This window comes from Crocodylus porosus, unplaced genomic scaffold (assembly GCF_001723895.1).
Source record: "Crocodylus porosus isolate Cpor-Errol unplaced genomic scaffold, CroPor_comp1, whole genome shotgun sequence".
NCBI lineage: Eukaryota > Metazoa > Chordata > Crocodylia > Crocodylidae > Crocodylus > Crocodylus porosus.
The window spans coordinates 69,058,954-69,077,803 of NW_017728918.1; the positions used below are offsets into that span (position 1 = coordinate 69,058,954).

General features: G+C 41.3%; 1 protein-coding gene across 2 annotated transcripts in view; it reads left to right on the plus strand.

Annotated features, from left to right (window-relative positions):
* CFAP206 (cilia and flagella associated protein 206) overlaps positions 1-15,987 on the plus strand; it is a 26,869-nt gene extending 10,882 nt beyond the window's left edge. For both annotated transcript variants that reach the window (XM_019537719.1, XM_019537720.1), the window contains exons 7-13: positions 665-873; positions 2,672-2,791; positions 5,077-5,275; positions 9,263-9,403; positions 10,136-10,329; positions 13,477-13,620; positions 14,861-15,987. In XM_019537719.1, the coding sequence (XP_019393264.1) occupies positions 665-873; positions 2,672-2,791; positions 5,077-5,275; positions 9,263-9,403; positions 10,136-10,329; positions 13,477-13,620; positions 14,861-15,091 (1,238 nt within the window). In that variant the 3' untranslated portion in view covers positions 15,092-15,987. The remainder of the gene's footprint in view (positions 1-664; positions 874-2,671; positions 2,792-5,076; positions 5,276-9,262; positions 9,404-10,135; positions 10,330-13,476; positions 13,621-14,860) is intronic.
* Positions 15,988-18,850: the final 2,863 nt, after the last annotated feature.

The following is an 18,850-nucleotide window of genomic DNA, read 5'->3' on the forward strand; positions in this document are numbered from 1 at the left end:
GGGGAGGGCACTTTAATTAGAGCAGCTCTCGGAGTGTCCCCATGCTCCTCCAGAGCATCACATGTATCAGCGTCCCCATGCTGAAAAAATGATGGCAGGGGCGCTTTAACTCAAGCTCATTGTGCGAGCTTTAGTTAAAGCACCCCTGCTGCTATTTTTCAGCGTGGGGATGTTGATACACATGACACTGGAATCTGCTAGACACAATTAGTTGGGTGTAGGCACCCATAGTTCTTACAAACACTACATTTTGAAGCACTCTACAAAGGAGGCAAATATCTTTACTCTGAATTTTATAGATGGGAAACTGAAGTACAGAAGTTAAGTGACTTGTCCAAAGTCATGCAAGAAATCAGTCTCAGTCCAGAACTGAGCTCCAAGATTCTGAAAAAAATGAACTTCCCCCTATCCTGGAATATACTTTAGTATTTTCCTCATAGGAGCATCATATTTTTGGGGAATTCAGTGGGACATGTAATAGCTGCTTCCAGGGAAAAACCTTTGGAAATGTGACGTGAAAGATTTAGAATTTAACTCACCAGAAAGTTGGAGGATCATTTTGATTATAGTACCAAAACTAAAACAGTAGTTGTCCAATGGTAATTACTGTGATCCTTCTCTGTATCTGATACCTTCCTGTGTATCTCATTAAATGTCTGACCAGTGCCAGCTATTCTGAATGAAGCTGTCCCAGCAGCCACACAGTCTATTGATGCAGAGCTTCATGCTTCCCAGCAGATGGCTCACCGCTACACAGCTCTTCTGGAATCAGTGCATGAGAATCTACAGGGAAATATACAACTAGGATCAACTATGTTGAAGGAAGCACTGTTCAACGTGAGACAACATGAAGCCTTCCTATGCATCATTCTGGTGAGATAATATTGTGTCACATCTTGTGGAGTGTTTAGTTAACTGCATATGCTGCACCTCTTAAGTAACACAGACTTTCCCATCCCAAAAACTGGAAATAACAGAACCTAGGAATCTGATTCAAAGTCTGTTGGAGTCAATGAAGTTAAGAGTTCCAGTGACTGCATGATACTAATGGTCTCTGAAAGCACCTGTTATAGACAACTAGCAGACACATGACATGGTGGTCTAATGCAGTCATTTTCAATTTTTTGGCTGCACAGGCTGCATTGGGCCTGGCACCGCTCCTCTCTGCCCCCCACGTATCAAGTTTGGGTTCCAGGGGCCTGGCATCAGCCCCTCGCACAGGGATTGGAATTCGGGCCTTGGTGCTGCTCTTTGTCTAATGTGCAGGACTTGGGGCTCCCCATTGATCAGGACATTTGGCAGCAGGGGAGTGGTGCCAGTACTCCCCTACTATCAAATTTCTGGATCCATGGGTAGCCCTGTGGGCCAGATGACACAATCGTGTGGGTGGGATTTGGCCTGCAGGCTGGGGGTTGAGCATCCCTGGTCTCATGCAGTGGTGGCCAACCTTTTTGACAGGCGTGCCACAAATTATGTGCTGTCTCTTCCCCAAGCGCTGCTCTGATTTTCCTTCCTCCTCACCTTAACCTTTCTCTGCCCTGCAACCCGCAGCTTTATATGGCAAGTGAAGATCCAAAGTCCTTAATGCAGCAGTGGTTGCAGGGCCAGGGAAGGTTAACTGGGCTCTTGATGGCAACATCTAACACCTGTTCTCAGCATCGTCCTTTTTCTGCTCTTATCTCACCTCCTCCACTTGATGGGGCTAGAGGTTGCAGTCCGGCTGTCTCCATTCCAAGGATTCCTTTTGCTGAGCACCTGGGGCTTGCATGGTGCACACAGCATTTTTCTATACCACTTGTAGCACATATGCTGTATGTTGGCAACCCCTGGTCTAATGGGTTGTACCATTTTGGCAGTTTCATTATCCCTGTGTTACTCTGTGGTGGGGATGGGGGGGAGGAGGTTCTTTCCTTTTGTATGAAGAGGCATCAAAAGATACAGGTTTTCTCCTCTTATTTATCTATAAGAGACTCAGGTTGTGTTTCTGGCTGGAACTCTGTGGATTAATGGAAAACCAGAAGTATAATGATGCTGTGTACCTAGAATGTGGAACCTGGTTACTTGAAATGAGTAGTGATTTTTATTTGACTTTTTAAAATGCTGATTCTGTTAACACCTATGGAATTAAAATACTTGAGAGAAAAGGTCTCTTTGTTAAGGATTTAGTACACTTGTCCTTACAATTTTTACCTTAGAAATATGCAGAAAGACCTTTTCTGAGTCATCTAAAACAGAACTTGATGTTCCTGTTATTCCTAAAAAAAAATCTCTCCTTAAATTAAAAAGAATGCATCTTTGCAAGTCTTCTCTATGTTATGTTAAAGGTGCAAAAGAAGAAAAAGCCATGTTTATCTTGTGTTGGTTAGATTCTGATAGATCTTAATTTAATGATTTCTGATGCTGTTCTTTCTTATTGTAAAAGGTTGTAAGTTGTGGATTTCTAGTTATAAAGCTTTATTTTACAAACCGGATGTTCATGTGTTAGAGTAAAGAAATGTGCATGAGCTGTGCAGCAGGAAGAGTATATTTCATTAAAAATTAAGCTGCATATCATCCCTTAAAACAGAACTGTCCCAAAAGAAGCTTGAGCACATAAGTACAAATGCATTCTGTTAGAGATTGAATTGTTTTGCTTGTCACACTTCTTATCTGAAGTATGTTTTCTCGCTAGTCGGATGTGATCACATGTGCTCAAGAAGTTGAAATGATGCAGAAGCAGTTTGCAGCACAAATGGAGCACTTAAAAAGCATTGTTCAAGCAAAGACAGCTGTACCTACATCACAAGTTTTTGTAAGCATTTGAAGGGAAAACCCCTTCTGTTCTTAATCAGAAATGATTAGAAAAATAACTTTTATTGATTAAAGCACTAACCAAAAATTGTACTGCAGTATCGTATAAGTTTATCTTTGTCTAGTATATCAGCAACCCCAGGTGATCTATAAAGGGATATTCAACCTTGTAATCTGGTAATTTATTAAAAAAGAAGAGTTAAAAAGAAAAAAAGTGTTTGTTACAATTGTCATGAGTCCTGTGACTCATAATAATACTTTTACAACTGCACTTTCTTATAGCCATTTCTTTTCCCTGTTGCTGTGTAAAAGATTCACTTAAACAGGGAAAAGCAATTACAGCTAATCAGACTATAAATGAAAATGACTGCATGTAAACTATTGCTGCAGGCAGGGATACATTTCCCTGTTATCCTGCTGTCCACTGCAGTTCTTTGTCTTTGTTTTTGTTTCCATGCCATGTCGTTCATTTTTTATTGTTTTGAGTACCAGAAATATGCTTGACACTTTACAAACAAGCTGGAAGAAATATTTCTGTCCCCAGGAGCTACCACTTGTTTTCCTTTTCAAATATCTTGTCTGCTCTAGTTTGTCTGCTTGTATATTTTTCTTCAACACTGACAGCAACAGAACACAGCAAAATATCTGATTCCATCTGTGCTGTTGCAGGCAGAGAGCACTCCCCATTGTGGAACTACTTCAGCAAGCCTAGTTATCTTCGTATTACTGCTGAGAAGTTGCCCTATTACTATTAATGCTCTATTCCTGCTCTGTTACTATTTAGAATTTGTAGCATAGGGCCTAGGTTTCTAACATAGCAGGGAGGCTTGTTAAGGGGTTTAATAAACTGATTACTTTGCTTGAAAATTAATGAAAGAGGAATTATAGTGCTATTTCCCTTAATTAAAAATTAAGGGTCTGGCCTTACTGCTACTTAGCATTAGTTTCTCTCGTTCTTTTGTCCATAGCATTTCACTATGATAATGGTACTGCTGAATTCCAGAGTGTACTCAGCTGCCAATTCTTATAATGGTTTCAGTAACATATATCTGCTAATGTGTTACATCACTTTAGCATGTTTTTTTAAAGTTCGCTGAATATATTCCTTATAGGAGAATGATCCTTTCCTATTATATTAAGACCTGGAACTTGCAAGTGCCAGTGTTAACATTCAACATTGATTAAGCAGAGCCAGGAATGTAATTTTTTCTCTGGGCATTTCCTTGGTGAGTTGAAATATGTTATAATGTGAGAACATTTTCTGACACTGTTACTGTCTGTCACAAATCTGTATTTGTACTACACCACTTAGGAGCTGGCAGAAACAGAGGAGCAAAGAGTTTCTTAGCATTTGGTTATATTGATATGTCTTTTGACAGTTAGCTGGCAAGGTGACCTGAATCTTGATTGCCTTTACTAAATGGCATCTAGCACAGTAATACCCCTTTACCCTATTTTCCTATTGGCCTTTCTATATTTGTAAAGCCATGTTGGGAGAGAAGCTCTCATCCAGTATACTGCATTTATTCCCATGCACACCTTTTCTCTGAAAACTAGTGATTAAAAATTGGGGGCGATGTCTTAATGAGGAAACATCAAACAATTTGTTTCCTAGCTCGAGGCTCCAGCTGTGGTTGGGAAAGGAATCCCTTTCTCAGCCTCACCCCTCCCATTGCTGCAGGCAGAGGTATCTGCCTGGCCAACAACTACTGGGTTAATCCCCTTGCAGCCACCACTGTGCTATTCCACGTACAGTTTGTAGGCAGTTGTGAGAGAGTTATCTCTGTAGATGATGGGGAGTAAAGCTGATGAGGAGACACTCACACCGCCATCCCCTCCCCTCTGCGTGTCTGGAATTCCCAGACCCCTGCCAAGTATGCTTCTGGGTGAGACTGTGCCATAGCAGGTAGAAGTCTACCTAGTCCCCACCCATTCTCTCTCTTTTCGGTCTGCCTTCCCAAAACAAAGTGTGTTTCTTATTCGGGGGTGTATGCTATGTGAATAAATTCAGTAATTCAGAAACATCCCCCAAAATTCTGCTTCTCCAACACGTTATTTTGTTACTTTAAATGTCAAAAGTGTCCTTCAACTTCAGGCCCAATCATAAACTCTGCCATATACAAAAATTCCATGAACCTTCCAACAATTTCTAAGGCATAAGGGCTGCAAAATTGGGCCCTCTGTGTTACATGTTTCAGTGTCTGCAACTGTTCTGCACAGAATTCATTTTATACTACAGCTGTAAAGCAGTTGTTAATTTCAGATCTTTCTTTTTTTATTTTCTAGCCTGTCTTTATAGCACTTGCTAACTTATGGACCAGTTTTCAGGATGAAATAATACTACTCAGTTTCCTCACTAATATAGCTGTCAATCTGCATCAGTTTTTGGGAACTCACTTGCAGCTCTTTCCTGATGAAATGATGGAGTCTCATCTTGAAGGAGTGACTGTGAAAAGTGATCAGCAAAGGATAGAGGAAACAATGGGTATTAAAAGCTGTTAAACTTCCTTTTTCTACTTCGAGTCTTTGCTTGATTTGTTGTGGTTAAAATCTTGTTTCTAAAAAGCATCACATTGATACATAAGATTAGCACATGTTGCACAAAGCCTGACTCTGCAACTTTTTATTGATGAAGGACCAGATCCTATTCCACCTATTAGACATCTAAATGGACTTAGGCACCTGGGCACTTGTACATGTGACAGAAATGTAATTTGTGTGGCTTAATGGCATCATACATTACATGTGTGCCAGTTTGGGGAGTTTTAAATGACTGCATTGTTGCAAACTAAACTATATCTGGATGTAGTTTAGTTTGCAGTGTTGCAAACTGCAACAGTGCATCTGTCAGTTCACCCCTCTGACTGCAGGAGAGGTGGGCAGGCTTCACAGAAAAAAAAGTCAGGCCCCTTGCTGCCTTCAGCAGGCATCTGCTGGAGACAGAAGCAGCAAGGGGCCCTATCCTTTTTTTTTTGGCAAAACCTGCCTGCCTTTCCCCATAACAAGTCCTGCTAGCCTGCTGGTGGGCCAAGTGGCCCCTGAGCTGTGAGGGACCCTGGTCCTTCCCTCTGGTGACAGCGCCCCCTGGAGCCACCCAAGCGAGCTGCTAGTGGGCTGCGGCTGTCCCAGCTTGGAGGCAGCACCTGGCAGATCCAACTCTTCCTTGAGCCCCTGGGAATTCCAGTGCCTTGTGTACTGTCTCTGCCACCTTCCCACTGCCTGGGACCACCTGGAAGTAGGAAGGCTTGCTCGTGGGGCAGTGTGGGGTGGCGGCAGGAGGCTGGCTGGGTGTGATGGCAGCTGGAGAAGGCGAGAATGGTGCAGGGGGTGCTGGAAGCCTGGGCAGGCTTGGGGAAACTTGGGCTGTGCAGAAAAAAAGGATTGGGCCCCTTGTTGCTTCCGAAAGCAGAAGCGGTGAGGGGCCCAATAATTTTTTTTATAACGTAAGCCTGCTGAGCCTGAGCTTCTCTGAGCCCACTTGGGCTTCCAGCACCCCGTGCACTGTCCCTGCTGCCTTCTCTAGCCACCAGCACATCAGCTGCCCTTCTGCTGCCTCCCCATACTACCCCAGGGGCAAGCCAGCCCAGTCCCAGGCGGCAGGAAGGCAGCAGGATCAGTACATGGGTGCTACTCCCCAGGCAGGCTTGGGAAATAGTTGGGTCCACTGGGTGCTGCCTCAGAGCTGGGGCAGCTCCTGGCCTGTTAGCAACCTGCCCAGATAGCTCTGGGGGGGACTGCTATCACAGAGGAAAGGACCAGGTCCTCTCACAGCTCAGGGGCTGCTTGGCCCAGTGGCAGCTAGCCCCCCAGCTGTGGGAGAGGCAGGCAGGCTTCACCAAAAAAAAAAAAAAAGGATCAGGTCCCTTGCCACTTCTTGGTTTAGCTAGGTGCCTGCTGAAGTCAGCAAAGGGCCCAATCCTTTTGTTTTTTTCCCCAGCAGAGCCTGCCTGTGACCAGGGGCTGAGCTGCCGGTGGTCTGATCGACTCATGAGGTATGGGGGGGTCCTGCTTCTTCCTTTGGTGGTGGTGGTACCCACCAGGGCTGCCCAGGCAGGTTGTTAGCTGGCGGGGTGCTGCCCCATCTGGGAGGCAGCAGTTGGCCTGATACAACTGTTTCCTGAGCCCGCCCAGGGAGCAGCGTTCAGCAGGCAAGCTTGGGAAATAGTTGGATCGGGCTGGATGCTGCCTCCGAGCTGGGGCAGCACCCAGCCCACTAGCAGCCCGCTTGGGTGGCCCCATGCGGCACTACTGCTGCAGAGGGAAGGACTGGGGTCTCCCACAGCTCAGGGGCTGCTTGGCCAACTGGCAGCTTGCCCTCTGGTTACAGGCAGGCTCCAGGTCTGACAAAAAAGAAAAAAGGATTGGGTCTCACTGTAACATGATGGAATATTGAAATGGTGGGTAGCAATTAAAAACCCACCATTTCAATTTAGGGGACATAAAATAAACTCTTGGGGATTAAATGCTGTCATGTGTACAAGCGCCTCTAAGTGTGATCACATTCCATCCTGTTTGAATCCCTCAAAAATATTAACAATCCTTACTTTCTGTTATAACATGCCACAGTTTTAGCCTTAAGATAGTCAAAAAGCAGTGAGCAGGAGGAGGGTCCATCCACCTTTTGTTTTAACTTTTTCCCAGATTTGAGAGGGTGAAATAGGATTGCACTTAGAGACCTGATAAGTAGATGAGGATCTGGTCTATGTTGTTCTTTAATCATGCCAATAATCTCACTGAGGACCCTACACTTTGAAGTCATTTCAGTTCAAGTGGATCATGCTAGGTCAGGGAGTAACCAGAGTGGAAGCCAAGATCAGCTTAGTTACCAATCCAAGTCCAGAATACAACAAGGTCATGGTCAGGGCAAGCCATTGGCCAAGCCCGAAGGTCCAAGATAGGAATAGACAGGACATGAATAAGAGTAATCCTGGAGCAGAGACAAAAAGGAAGAGGCAGGGGACAGAAATAAAGGGGGGGGTGTCTAGGACAGGAGTTCAGAGATGGAGATCACAAGCTGAGATTACAGAGCTGAGGTCAGAGTCAGGATCAAGCATCAAAATTGGTTTAGAGGGGTTCCAAGCAGGCCAGGAATACAGCAAGACAATCTGTTGCTTAGATAGCTTGCTGCTTTCTGCCCTGAGCTTATAACGCTTAAATGGGGAGCGGGGGAACTACTTCTTGTAGCTGTAGGGATGACTCAAATTGACTGGTTACTTCCAGCTAGGGCCTGGAGCTTACAGAGCTCAGCTCTTGCTTGCTTGACAAACTGTGTGTTTTACATAGAATTGGTACACACTCTGAAAACTGGGAGGAAAGCTCTGTTTGGATGCTAATATCTGCTCCCAGGTATAATGCTACTGTTTTATCTCTTGCGCTATTCATCCTTTGCTATAATATTTGAGCCTAATCCTACACACTGCAGAGTCCTTGAAAGCTGTGCCATTGAGTTCATTAGGAGTGAGATCAGGTCTTTTCCTGTCTCATGGCCCTGATATTGATGATAAGCTTGTTAGAAACATTTTTATGAAACACATTTGACATGATTTTCAGAGTGGGTCCTATGATAGAATTGCCTCAAAGTTAATTTGCAGGGCCTTTGTCCCATCATCATTTATGTTTGCATAAAACTTAACCAAAAGGAGCCCTGATTCCTGTGGGAACATCTGGGTGCCACCATAATATAAACATACAGTGAGTATATAATCTCTTTCCTATAGCCTAGCTTTAGCTTTATCTGCTCTTAAAATCTCTAATCAAAGACATCCAAAAGGCCAAAGAGATTAAAGTGCAAAATATTTCTAAAACTATTTAAGCTTCCATGTGACTTGCTTTGTCTTTTTGTACATTCTGGGTGCATCTGCACAGGATGCTATGTTGCGATAGTGATGAGCTATGGCAACACTGGTGGGCACTAACTGATGCTGCTGCTACTGTGCAGTAGTTCGTTGTTACAGCAGTGTAGGATTGGAAATGATGTGTGCACCACTGGGACTGTGCAGTACCAGGGGGTACTGCACAGTCAGGGGCACGTGTAGCTGCAGATGCCCTCTGAAACCTCTACAACAGGAAACAAGAAACAGCTTAATGTGTTTCTAGTGTTAGGTTACCAGAAATATTTCTTGGTTTAGGGAGATGGCCCTACCATTTAACTAAATTCTACTGCAGTGGATTTGAAATTAATTGTTGGATTTATAACAAAGGATGAAATCTGCTTGTGTCCATGTGCTTTCTAGGAAAACGTACATAGAATGTCTGAAGATACTGTACTGCCAAACAAAATAATCAAATTAGAAATTAAGTGCCTGAGCTGCAGAGGCACTGAGTATTTCAACTTCTATAGCAGCCAGCAGAGTAGATGGGGTTTATTCATGGTCACATATTAATGGCTGATTGGGCTCCTTTCAGGATTTCCATCAAATCATTTAGGCATCTGTTTTCATTGACATCTTTTCTTTGTCAAATTCTCTTTCAGGAATCAAAGTAGATGTTTCGGATTTCAAGGAACAAGAATGGCTTTTTCCAGAAACCACCGCTAATTTTGATCAACTACAGATACAGTATCATGGGTTTTGTGCGCACACATTTGCTGTGAAAGATGGCCTCCTCCTTCCAGGTGCATTCTGTATCTTACTGTATAGATGTAAATACTAGCAAAAAATAAATTTAAGTATGTGCATTCTGCTTTTTGCTGTGTCAGGGTACAAACTAGAATAATTTTGGATGTATATATAGTACATATATATAGTTTCAGGAATGCCATTTCATAAGACTGCAAAATTACAATTAGTGGTCAAATAACCGTGTGTCTGGGCATAGGTATGTTGTTCATTTATGTTGAAATAAGTCTTATCCCGGTTACCTTTTCAACTCTTTAGGAAGAGGAGGAGGGATGTCACTGCAAGAATAAAAACAAAGCAGTTTTAATGGTAGTCCAGTGTCCTTTGGCATAAATGGGTATTTGAGTCAGAATCAGATATTCATAGGGAACATTCAGGACAGATATTGTGCAGATGTAGGCAACATCTGGATGGGGAATATGTTTTATATTACCTTGATAGATATAGGTGATAAAGTCTGGGAAATGTTTCTGCTTGTTATTAAGTATGATGTGATACTGAATGTAAGCTGGGAACAAGCAACTATTTTTGGTCTGGATAAATGGATTTTATTTGTACCTAAGGCTTCCAGGTAGCGTATGTTTTATTTTGAAAAAGGTTTGGTTCTAGAATTGTTACTGTTTCATATGTGCACTTTTGCTTGAGGGAGATGCATATTTATGATGGCAAGTGCCCTGTGTATTTAATGCTTCGCTGTTTTTTACTCTTGTTTTTGCTTTGCTTCGTAGGAAATCCTAGTATTGGTATTTTGAAACATAAGGAGAAATTTTTTGCCTTCAATTCCAAGGAATCTGCCTATATTTTTGCCCAAAATCCAGATAAGTTCATTCAGCTGATTATAGAAAAAGCAAAAGAAAATGCAGAATTAATTCAGTTGCTTGAGCTTCACCATCAGTTTGAATCCCTTGCCCCATATACACAGGTAGTCACTGCTTGTACAGTTTGTTTGAAGAGGTGATGTGTTACTGATTTAGCTGTCCTTTTAAGGAACATGGAGTGAATAATTGTTACAAAGGCTGCAAATAAAACCTTGTACCACTATAAAATGCACAAAACCTGGGCAAACAGATGTCCATGCCTTTGGTGCATCACAAAAGCCCACCATTTTGAGCATAACAGTTTTTGCTGCCTTTTCACAGGAAAAGTCTGTTTGCTTTGCAGTGTGAGAGCACAGGCAGCCCAGGCTTGCCCCTGCTTCCCAGTCACAGGTGCTCGCAGGGCCCGATCCTACAGGACAGTACCAGTTTTCAATTAGCAATACTCATGCCTCAGATTAACCTCATTGGTATAGTATTGCCACTGCAGACAGCTTTTTCCAGTCAGTCTCCCATCCAAATACTAACAGGGCTTGACCTTGCTTAGCTTCTGAGATCAGACAAGATGAGGTGTGTTCAGGGTGGTATAGCCATAGACAGTAGCACCAGCTGCTTGACTCTGACCTGGGGTATGCATCTGCAGGTGTAGAGCACAAAACTCATGAGCTTCCCTGCTATGTACCTGTAGAAAAATTCCTGGAGTGAGCATCTGCAGGTTTTATTCTCTTGTCACTCTTCTGTTTTAATATTCTGTTATTGTAAGGCACCCTGAGCCTTGGTGGGAAGGGTGACGTATACATCAAATAAATAAATAATCTGGTCCCTCTTCATAAAATATGGCTGGAGGAGGTGGTAATGGATGTGATCCCCAATAGGCTAGTGGGTAGAATACTCATCCAAGATGGAAGAGACCTGCATTTAATACTTTTTTCTGCCTGAGTGGAGTTGGGCTGTGTTTCCCACCTCCCAGGTAATTTGGGGGTGGGTAGGGTCTCGGTTCCTTCTGTCAAAGCTTTTCACTTTGTATGGAATAACTGAATATTCATTGACCAGAAAGAGAGAGAACTTTGTAGCCTAATGGTTAGGGTATAGTGGTTAGGGAACTTGTTTTCTAGCTCATGTTCCAGTGAATCTTTGTTCCTTGCATGTGCCCTAACTCAAGTCTATTCATTATTGTATTAATGTAATCAAAGGATGGGATCTGAGGCATGTGCCCTAACTCAAGTCTATTCATTATGGTATTAATGTAATCAAAGGATGGGATCTGAGGCATTTTATCCCAAATCCCTAAAATTACTTGTGCTCCCATGCCAGATGTTTGAGGTCTAGCACAGCAGGATGCGGGACTTTGGGGATTTGAATCCTGGAAGAGCACACACCAAGTGCAGAAACTTCCTCAGCCTGATGAAGGGTTTTTAAACCTGAAAGCTTGTTTAAATTTTTTTCCCCAACTACTTAAGTATGTCTAATAAAAGATATCAGATTCACCCAAAGAACCTTGTCACAGTCCATCATGTGTTTGTTGGCACTCAGGGAACCCAGGAGCAGGGAGTGGCTCCCTGGTTATGGGCTGCCTGTATGCCCTTTAAACTTGCTGGTGCTTAGGGAGCCCAGGACTGGAGACTGAAGCCTGATCCTAGGCACCCCATGCTCTCAGACCTTTAAAGGATGTACATGCAGCGCAGGACCAAGGAGCCATGCTCTGATCCCAGGCTGCGTGTGCACCTTTTAAATTTGCTGGTATATGGGGAGCCCTACATCAGTGACGTGCTCCTTGGTGCTAGATTTTCTGCATACCCATTTAAAATTCCTGGTGTGTGGGGAGCTGGGTACTAGGGTTTTTAATGCATGGTTTGCAATGCACTGGCAAGTTTAATGGCTACGAAGGGAGCCCAGCATTGGGGAGCAGCTCCTCGGTCCAGGCTTCCTGCATGCTCTTTCAACTAAGTAATGTGCCACAAGTTCAAATTAAAACACAATCAGATGCACTACAGATATGTTCCATATAATATTCCAAATGCGCTACAAATATGTTCCATAATATCTTTGAAACTGGTTCACCATTTTTGTGGCTGGTTTGTCACTTTTACCGTAAAAATTGCATGAATATGTGGCATGTTGTCATTTATTGTGTGATTAACATCTGCCAGGCATCACAGTCACACTGATTTGTTCTCTTGTGTGCATTCTCTCTCTTTTGTTGGTTTCTCTTCCCTGCAAACTAAATCAGCTTTATTAAGAGAGATTGAGAGAGACCCATCAAAACATTCTATAGCCTGGTGGTTACGGATATACCTATGAGGTGCGAGATGTAGGTCCAAATGCCCTGAGAGAGGCAGGAATTGAATCCAGGTGCCACAGTCACAGGGTTATTCAGAATAAAGACGGCATCACCTCCTTTTTACTTGTTAATTGTGCTCTGAGTATCTTGCTGGGTTGAGCCCCTCAGATGAGATGGGTGGGGGAATCTGTAGCTCATGGATACTGAAGAAACAGAGTTGTGAAATACATATCTAACAGCTCAGTATTGTACATGACTCTGGATATGTCTAGAACCAGATATTTAGGTGCTGAGGAAATTTTATTGGTGGAAATGTAAGTGAGATGTAGTTAGTCATGTTAATCTGAAGTTAAGTAAAAAAGAGTAGGGTAGATTTTCACCTTATCCACTAACCAAAGCAGATACACATACCACAAGCTTTCATGAACTGAAGTTCAGAAGTAAACTTCAGCTCATGAAAACTTGTGCTCTGTCTGTCTGTCTGTCTGTCTACTTTAATTAGTCTGTAAGGGCCAAATCAACCCTGTGTTTTACTGGAAATGTAAGTGTCTACAGCTTTTAAAACCCTTCAGAATAAGATAGCTGTATGAGAGTTTTGGTTATCCATATTTTGGGCTTGTGTCCTACAGTTTGGTGCTTCTTAGATGGGTAAGCCCTTTTGGAGATCTAGCCCTATCCCAGTTTTAAAACATATTAATGTAGGAATATTAAATCTGGTGTCCTAGATAATCGTTTTCTGCCTTTTTGCATTTCCTCTTCAATTTCAGATAGGTACAGTAAAGCACTCTGGAATGAGAGATATGCTATGAATGTATGATCCCTATCACTGACCTAGTAATATAATCGTTAGGTAGTTGGGTCTTTCAAAATGCTGTTTCAGTATTCCCAGGTTACTGTTTGCTTTAATAAAAGTGGTGTAGCGACATGTCATTTTTTTACTGTGAAGTACTCCTAATTATTTTTTTTCATCCAGGTCAGAAGTGGAGACAAACGTTTGTTGAAGCCAATCACAAAATGTGACAGCAGTACTCAAACTGACACTCATATCTTGCCTCCAACTATTGTGAAGTCCTATGAATGGAATGAATGGGAACTGAGGAGAAAAGCCATAAAGCTGGTTTGTATCAGTGTCATCTGGAAGATTAAGCCTTCCAAAATTGAGCATGTGTATGCTAAAGGTTGGACTAAATTATTTCCTCTGGCCTTAATGTATAACACACAAAAAAACAGACAAATTCCTGTCACTGTTCTCTGTTAGATCTTTTTTTTTCACATTTATATTCCTATTTCAAAAGTTTTCCACCTTATCTTTTTTGCTTGGAGCAGTATTACCAGGTCCAAGCCCCTGATTCTAAAATCACAAACACATTCTTTTTAAGGTTTAAGATCTTTTTCATTAATAATGAATTTTAAGAATGCTACTTTGCACTCAGTTTAACCTTTTCAAGATAATGTGCCATGTGCTCCCTTTGCAGTAAAATGACACAGAAAGGCCCATGTTAATTTTATGGCAAACTGCGCTCTGTGTTAATATATTGTTGTACCATTAGGTCACACAAGAAAGAATAGCAATAACTGGCAGTAAGCGTAGATAGAGAACACCATTGAAGGAGGTAGTTAAAAAACTAGTAACTAGTTTGAGGAAAATATGCTGCATGAACATACAGGTGATAGAATCTATAATAATGCCCATTGCTTATGTAAAATTCATAATGAGCCTTGTCTATCTAGCCTTTGGCAACCTGATTTCAGGTATCCAAGGAAATGCATATATTTTGCAACATCCAGTTTTGCCAAGAGCAAAATAACTTACAGCTAAATTTGCTCAGAGTAACATTAACTAACAGTTACGGCCAGTTCTATATGGGACCAGTTATACAGTTATTTATTTACCTCTTACAGAAACATTTCCCCAAAGGTCTTGGCATGGCATTTAAAAATATAAAAATAAATTATCTCAAATCTATTCTAGTAATAGACATATGCACTCTCTTCCTTGTTGTTCATACTTCCGTTTTTTTCATAATGTCCAGAAGTAATCTTCCATCATATACTTTTTATCCTTTTACGTAATTACTGACATTAAAGGTTCACTGGAAGGTGGAACAGACCAGGTGATTTTAAAGCACTAGCTCAACAGTGTAAAGAATTCATTGAAGCCTTTTTGTAGCCTTTATTACAGGAGGTAAGGAAACAAACTGTTGTTAAAATTACATGTTGCACAGTTAATGATTTGTGAACCCAAATAGCTACAGATGTAGCAGCAAGCAAGCATCATTATAGTTTAGAACTCTTAAACATGCATTGTTTCTGATATGTCTTAACGATACTTTTTATTCAGATTTTTTTCCTTTTAGGCTAATTTACGTCGGACATTAACTCATTCAGTACAGACTAATCTCAGTCACATGAGAAGAGAGAATTTCAGCCAGGTGTACCTTTTGAAGGATTTTAGCACACAGACTAAATGTGACAGCTCTAGCAATGTGCCCAAGCCACAGACTTTCCTAGCAGGTCTCAGAGGTGGATCATCTCCAACTACTCATCTGATCAAAATGGATTTAACAAGAGCAGTTGATGAAACCTAAACATAGTTCACAAAGAAAAGCCTGATGAAGTATAGTAAACGTTTGTTTAAAAATCCAAATATATTTCTGAAGTAAGTTCGAACATGTCTGTTGGTTCTTAGAGCAGTTGTTACACTGCTTTCCCTGTTTCCATATAGAAGCAGTTGAGTGCTATGAAGTGATAGATAAGAAGCCTGAAACATCCAGTTCTAAAAAAAATAATAAAGAATCTAGACATGGCTGAAAAATCTGACTTAAACTTACTTTCCAATAGGAAGCACATGTTTTTGTATGTCTGTGATATTGTAATAACCTGAGTGCTCACCAAAGCACAGCTTTTCCTTTGAACTTCCCACAGACATTATATTAAAAAGATTGGTATGAAATATAGAGACCAGTTATTCTGTTCTTATGCAGAAAAAAGTTCTTGATGATATGGTATGAAGCTAATCATAGGAGAGTCATCCAAACACTTCACTTCTCATCTCCCCCTTTTGGAGCACAGTTACTGAGATGATAATAATCAATTAGCTTCAGTGGCAAGAGATCAACCAAGGTCCTCAGCCCTTCCCATTTGTGCTTCCTATAAGTTTAATAATTCTAAAAGAGTCCAATAAATTTAATTCCCATAAATGTAATAGTCTGTGGAGCCATTTTAGCTTATACCAAGAACAGAATAGAAAGGATGGCCTGTACTCTGGGAGCTATGACACCAGTTTTCCGGTGCTCTCCAAAACTTCTCTGTACACACTGCTTAAATGCTGCAAAGGCGAGTCCTGTAGGAATGGACATACAGACTTCAGAGTAGATTTTAAAGATTCTACTTTCCTGATACATTTTTTAACAACCAACCAAAATATCATTTTTTTTTATTACAGTAAAGACAGGCCAGTATAACATATCCCTGCTCTAATAAATCAAATGCCGCTGATAATTTTTCACCAAATGGCAAAATAATTTTTGATGTATTTGAAAGTCAGGCTGCAACAGTTTCTTGATAAAATGTGAGGTGATGAAACAGAAAAATACTTCTCATAAATTATGGGTCTGATAGTTTACTTTCTGTAAAACATCATGGGGTATGGGATTAAACAATGCTATGTAAGTTTTTTGTGCTGTACTTCTACTCAGGTGAAGCATTTGACTCTCCCTGCAATCCTAGGCCATGAAGACAATAATGATTTTAGTAATGCTGTTGGAAGGGTTAGGTTATGGAACCTAGGGAGTTCCCTCATATCCTTAATATATGGCAGGGGCGGGCAATTATTTAGGGCGAAGAGCTGCTTACCAGGTTTTGGCGAACTGTTGTCAAAGTTCCTTTCCGGTGCAGGAAAGCAGGAACAGCCCCATGGTCCCAGGCCAGAAGCCTCTGTTAGGCAGGGGTTTCTGGTTGGGGGGAGAGGGCTAGGCAGATCTTGCTGCTGGGTCCTGCCACTAGCTTCTTCTGGGTCCTACTGTCCCTGGCTGATGTCATCTTTGACAGGCAGCTAGGAGCAAATAAATATTAATTTTTTAATTTTTTTAGGGGCCCCATGGGCTGGTTAGAATGTCCTGGCAGGTTAGATCTGCCCCTGGGCCATATTTTGCCCACCCCTGATATATGGGCTAATTAAGTGGACTGTGACTGCATTGTAGCTGTGAAGACTCATAGTAACTTTCTTTTTCCAATTAACTATTTTGACAGTCAGATCAAAAGTACCTGAATTAAATGGTTAATGAAAGAAGAATGGGGCAAACCATTTTAAGGCATTTCAGACATTTAAAAACATTTAGCAGGAAAAAATACCTTAAGTAGAATAATTCATTAATATGTTCTCCCCTCTCTGCAGTTATTCCACTTTGAAGGAATGGCCAGGATGGGATTTTTTTTGTGAGAAGGGGTGGCTGTTTTTAAATGGTAGTTCAGTTATCAATAACCTGAGTACTCCATTACTGGTCACATCTCTGCTTGTGACTCTACTTTCTTATTTAGAGGATGTAAGGGTACTAGTGTAGTATTTAATCCAGTTTATGTTTTTGCAGTTATCTTTTCATATTTTTCATTAATCCCCACTTGCTTTTGATCTCATATCTTGCTTTTTCCAATTTATTGTATTTGAACTGAAGGATCATTTTAAAGTGGCAAAGATGCATTGGTTTAAAAGGGCATTTATGAATAACATTTTTTACTCTATTTTCTATAACTTAGTTTTCTTGCCCATATGGAATGCTTCAGCATAACCATAAAATATTGGGTAATACACTTGTAATCATTTTAGAATGAACCAGATGCTATGTGTGAATGAGCAAGAATTTGGAGCCAAATACTGCTTTTGGCTGTTAGGAATATATTGCTATGGGTCTATAGAATTTCCTGGGAAATTAAGTAAGATTACTGCATTTAGGAATGCCTTTATTCATTTTTTTTAAATTACTTTTAGGAATTGTGTAGGAATGGGGAGGAGTTAGAGCTTTGATGCCCTTGTGAACCTGCCTTTGTCTTCTATTTTTTTTCTTTCTTCAGTTTTCCTCTTCTTTTCAGTAGCTTTCTTCTGGGCAAAATCAAATATTCATAACAGAAAGGCAGCACAAGTGTTGGTCTTTCCTATATTTTAGAGCCAGTAATTAGGGGATGAAGTAAGTGCCTGGGATTGTTAGGATTTAATAATAATGTTCATGGAACATATGCCATAAATGCTGCTTACCACAGTAATGCTGAAAATGTTTATTTTGTTTTTACTAAAATGTTTACTTTCTCCATTAAGTTTTATGTAGAGAAAACTGATATGGGCAGGGAGTTGCCAATAAATTGTAGCTTGATTAGATCTCACTTAAATTCAATGAGCATTATTGAATAGCTTGCACATACAAACATTCTCCAACATTTGTTTGGGTAGAATCTTCTATATCCCTGCAATAGCCTGAACAAATTATTCCATTTTCCCCAGCTTTAAGATTCCTAACAGCCCCAAAGACTGTATCACAGACAGCCCCCGTCTGTGTGACCCAAAATCCTTTAGTCACAAGGCCACTGCTCTTCAACAATGTGAATTTCTCTTGTCTACCATAGGCAGTGGTGCATGCTAGCTTTGGAATGCAGCCTGGGAAGGGAGACTAGAATGGGGACATTAGACTGGATTGCCATCTAAGATGGTCTGTGTCGCTCTAAAACCAGTTTAATTTGTCTTTACTGTGCCTATTTAACACAGTGGAGCTGATGCATAACTTTTATTGGGTGCCTTTGGTTTAAGGATACCTACCTAAAAAATAAAGGCAAACTTCTGTGCCAGCTTTCCATGTCATGAAATTCCACTGCAGCATAGCAGTACAGAGCTTGGCCTGCAGCTCTTACTTCAATCTGTAGATCTTTCCAAGTTATTTACTGTGCTTTTTCATGGTGAAGGAACGAAGTGGCTGGATAGCTTCCATTAGGGCAGTATGCAGGTGAGGGCATACACAATCCATACTGCCTGCGTCCTCACTTCCCTCTTCATGTCCTCATGTGACAAGATATTTAGCAGAATTCACAGATTTGTTAGAATCTGATAGGGCTGCACTGTGAATGCTTCTGCTGTGGCTTCAAACTTGTGACCTCTGAGCTGTCAACTGTGCACTTTAGCACCCACACCACCCCAGCCCCCACTGCCTACTAAAAATTGTGGGCATTCATGTGATGATTTTTCTCTCTCTGTAAAACTCCTGTAATTTTGCACCTAGTTTTTGTTCTTTGATGTAAATCTTCATAGTAAAAGCTGTGGGGATGGGCCTTGCAGTCTTTTTTTATCACTGGATTTTGTTAGG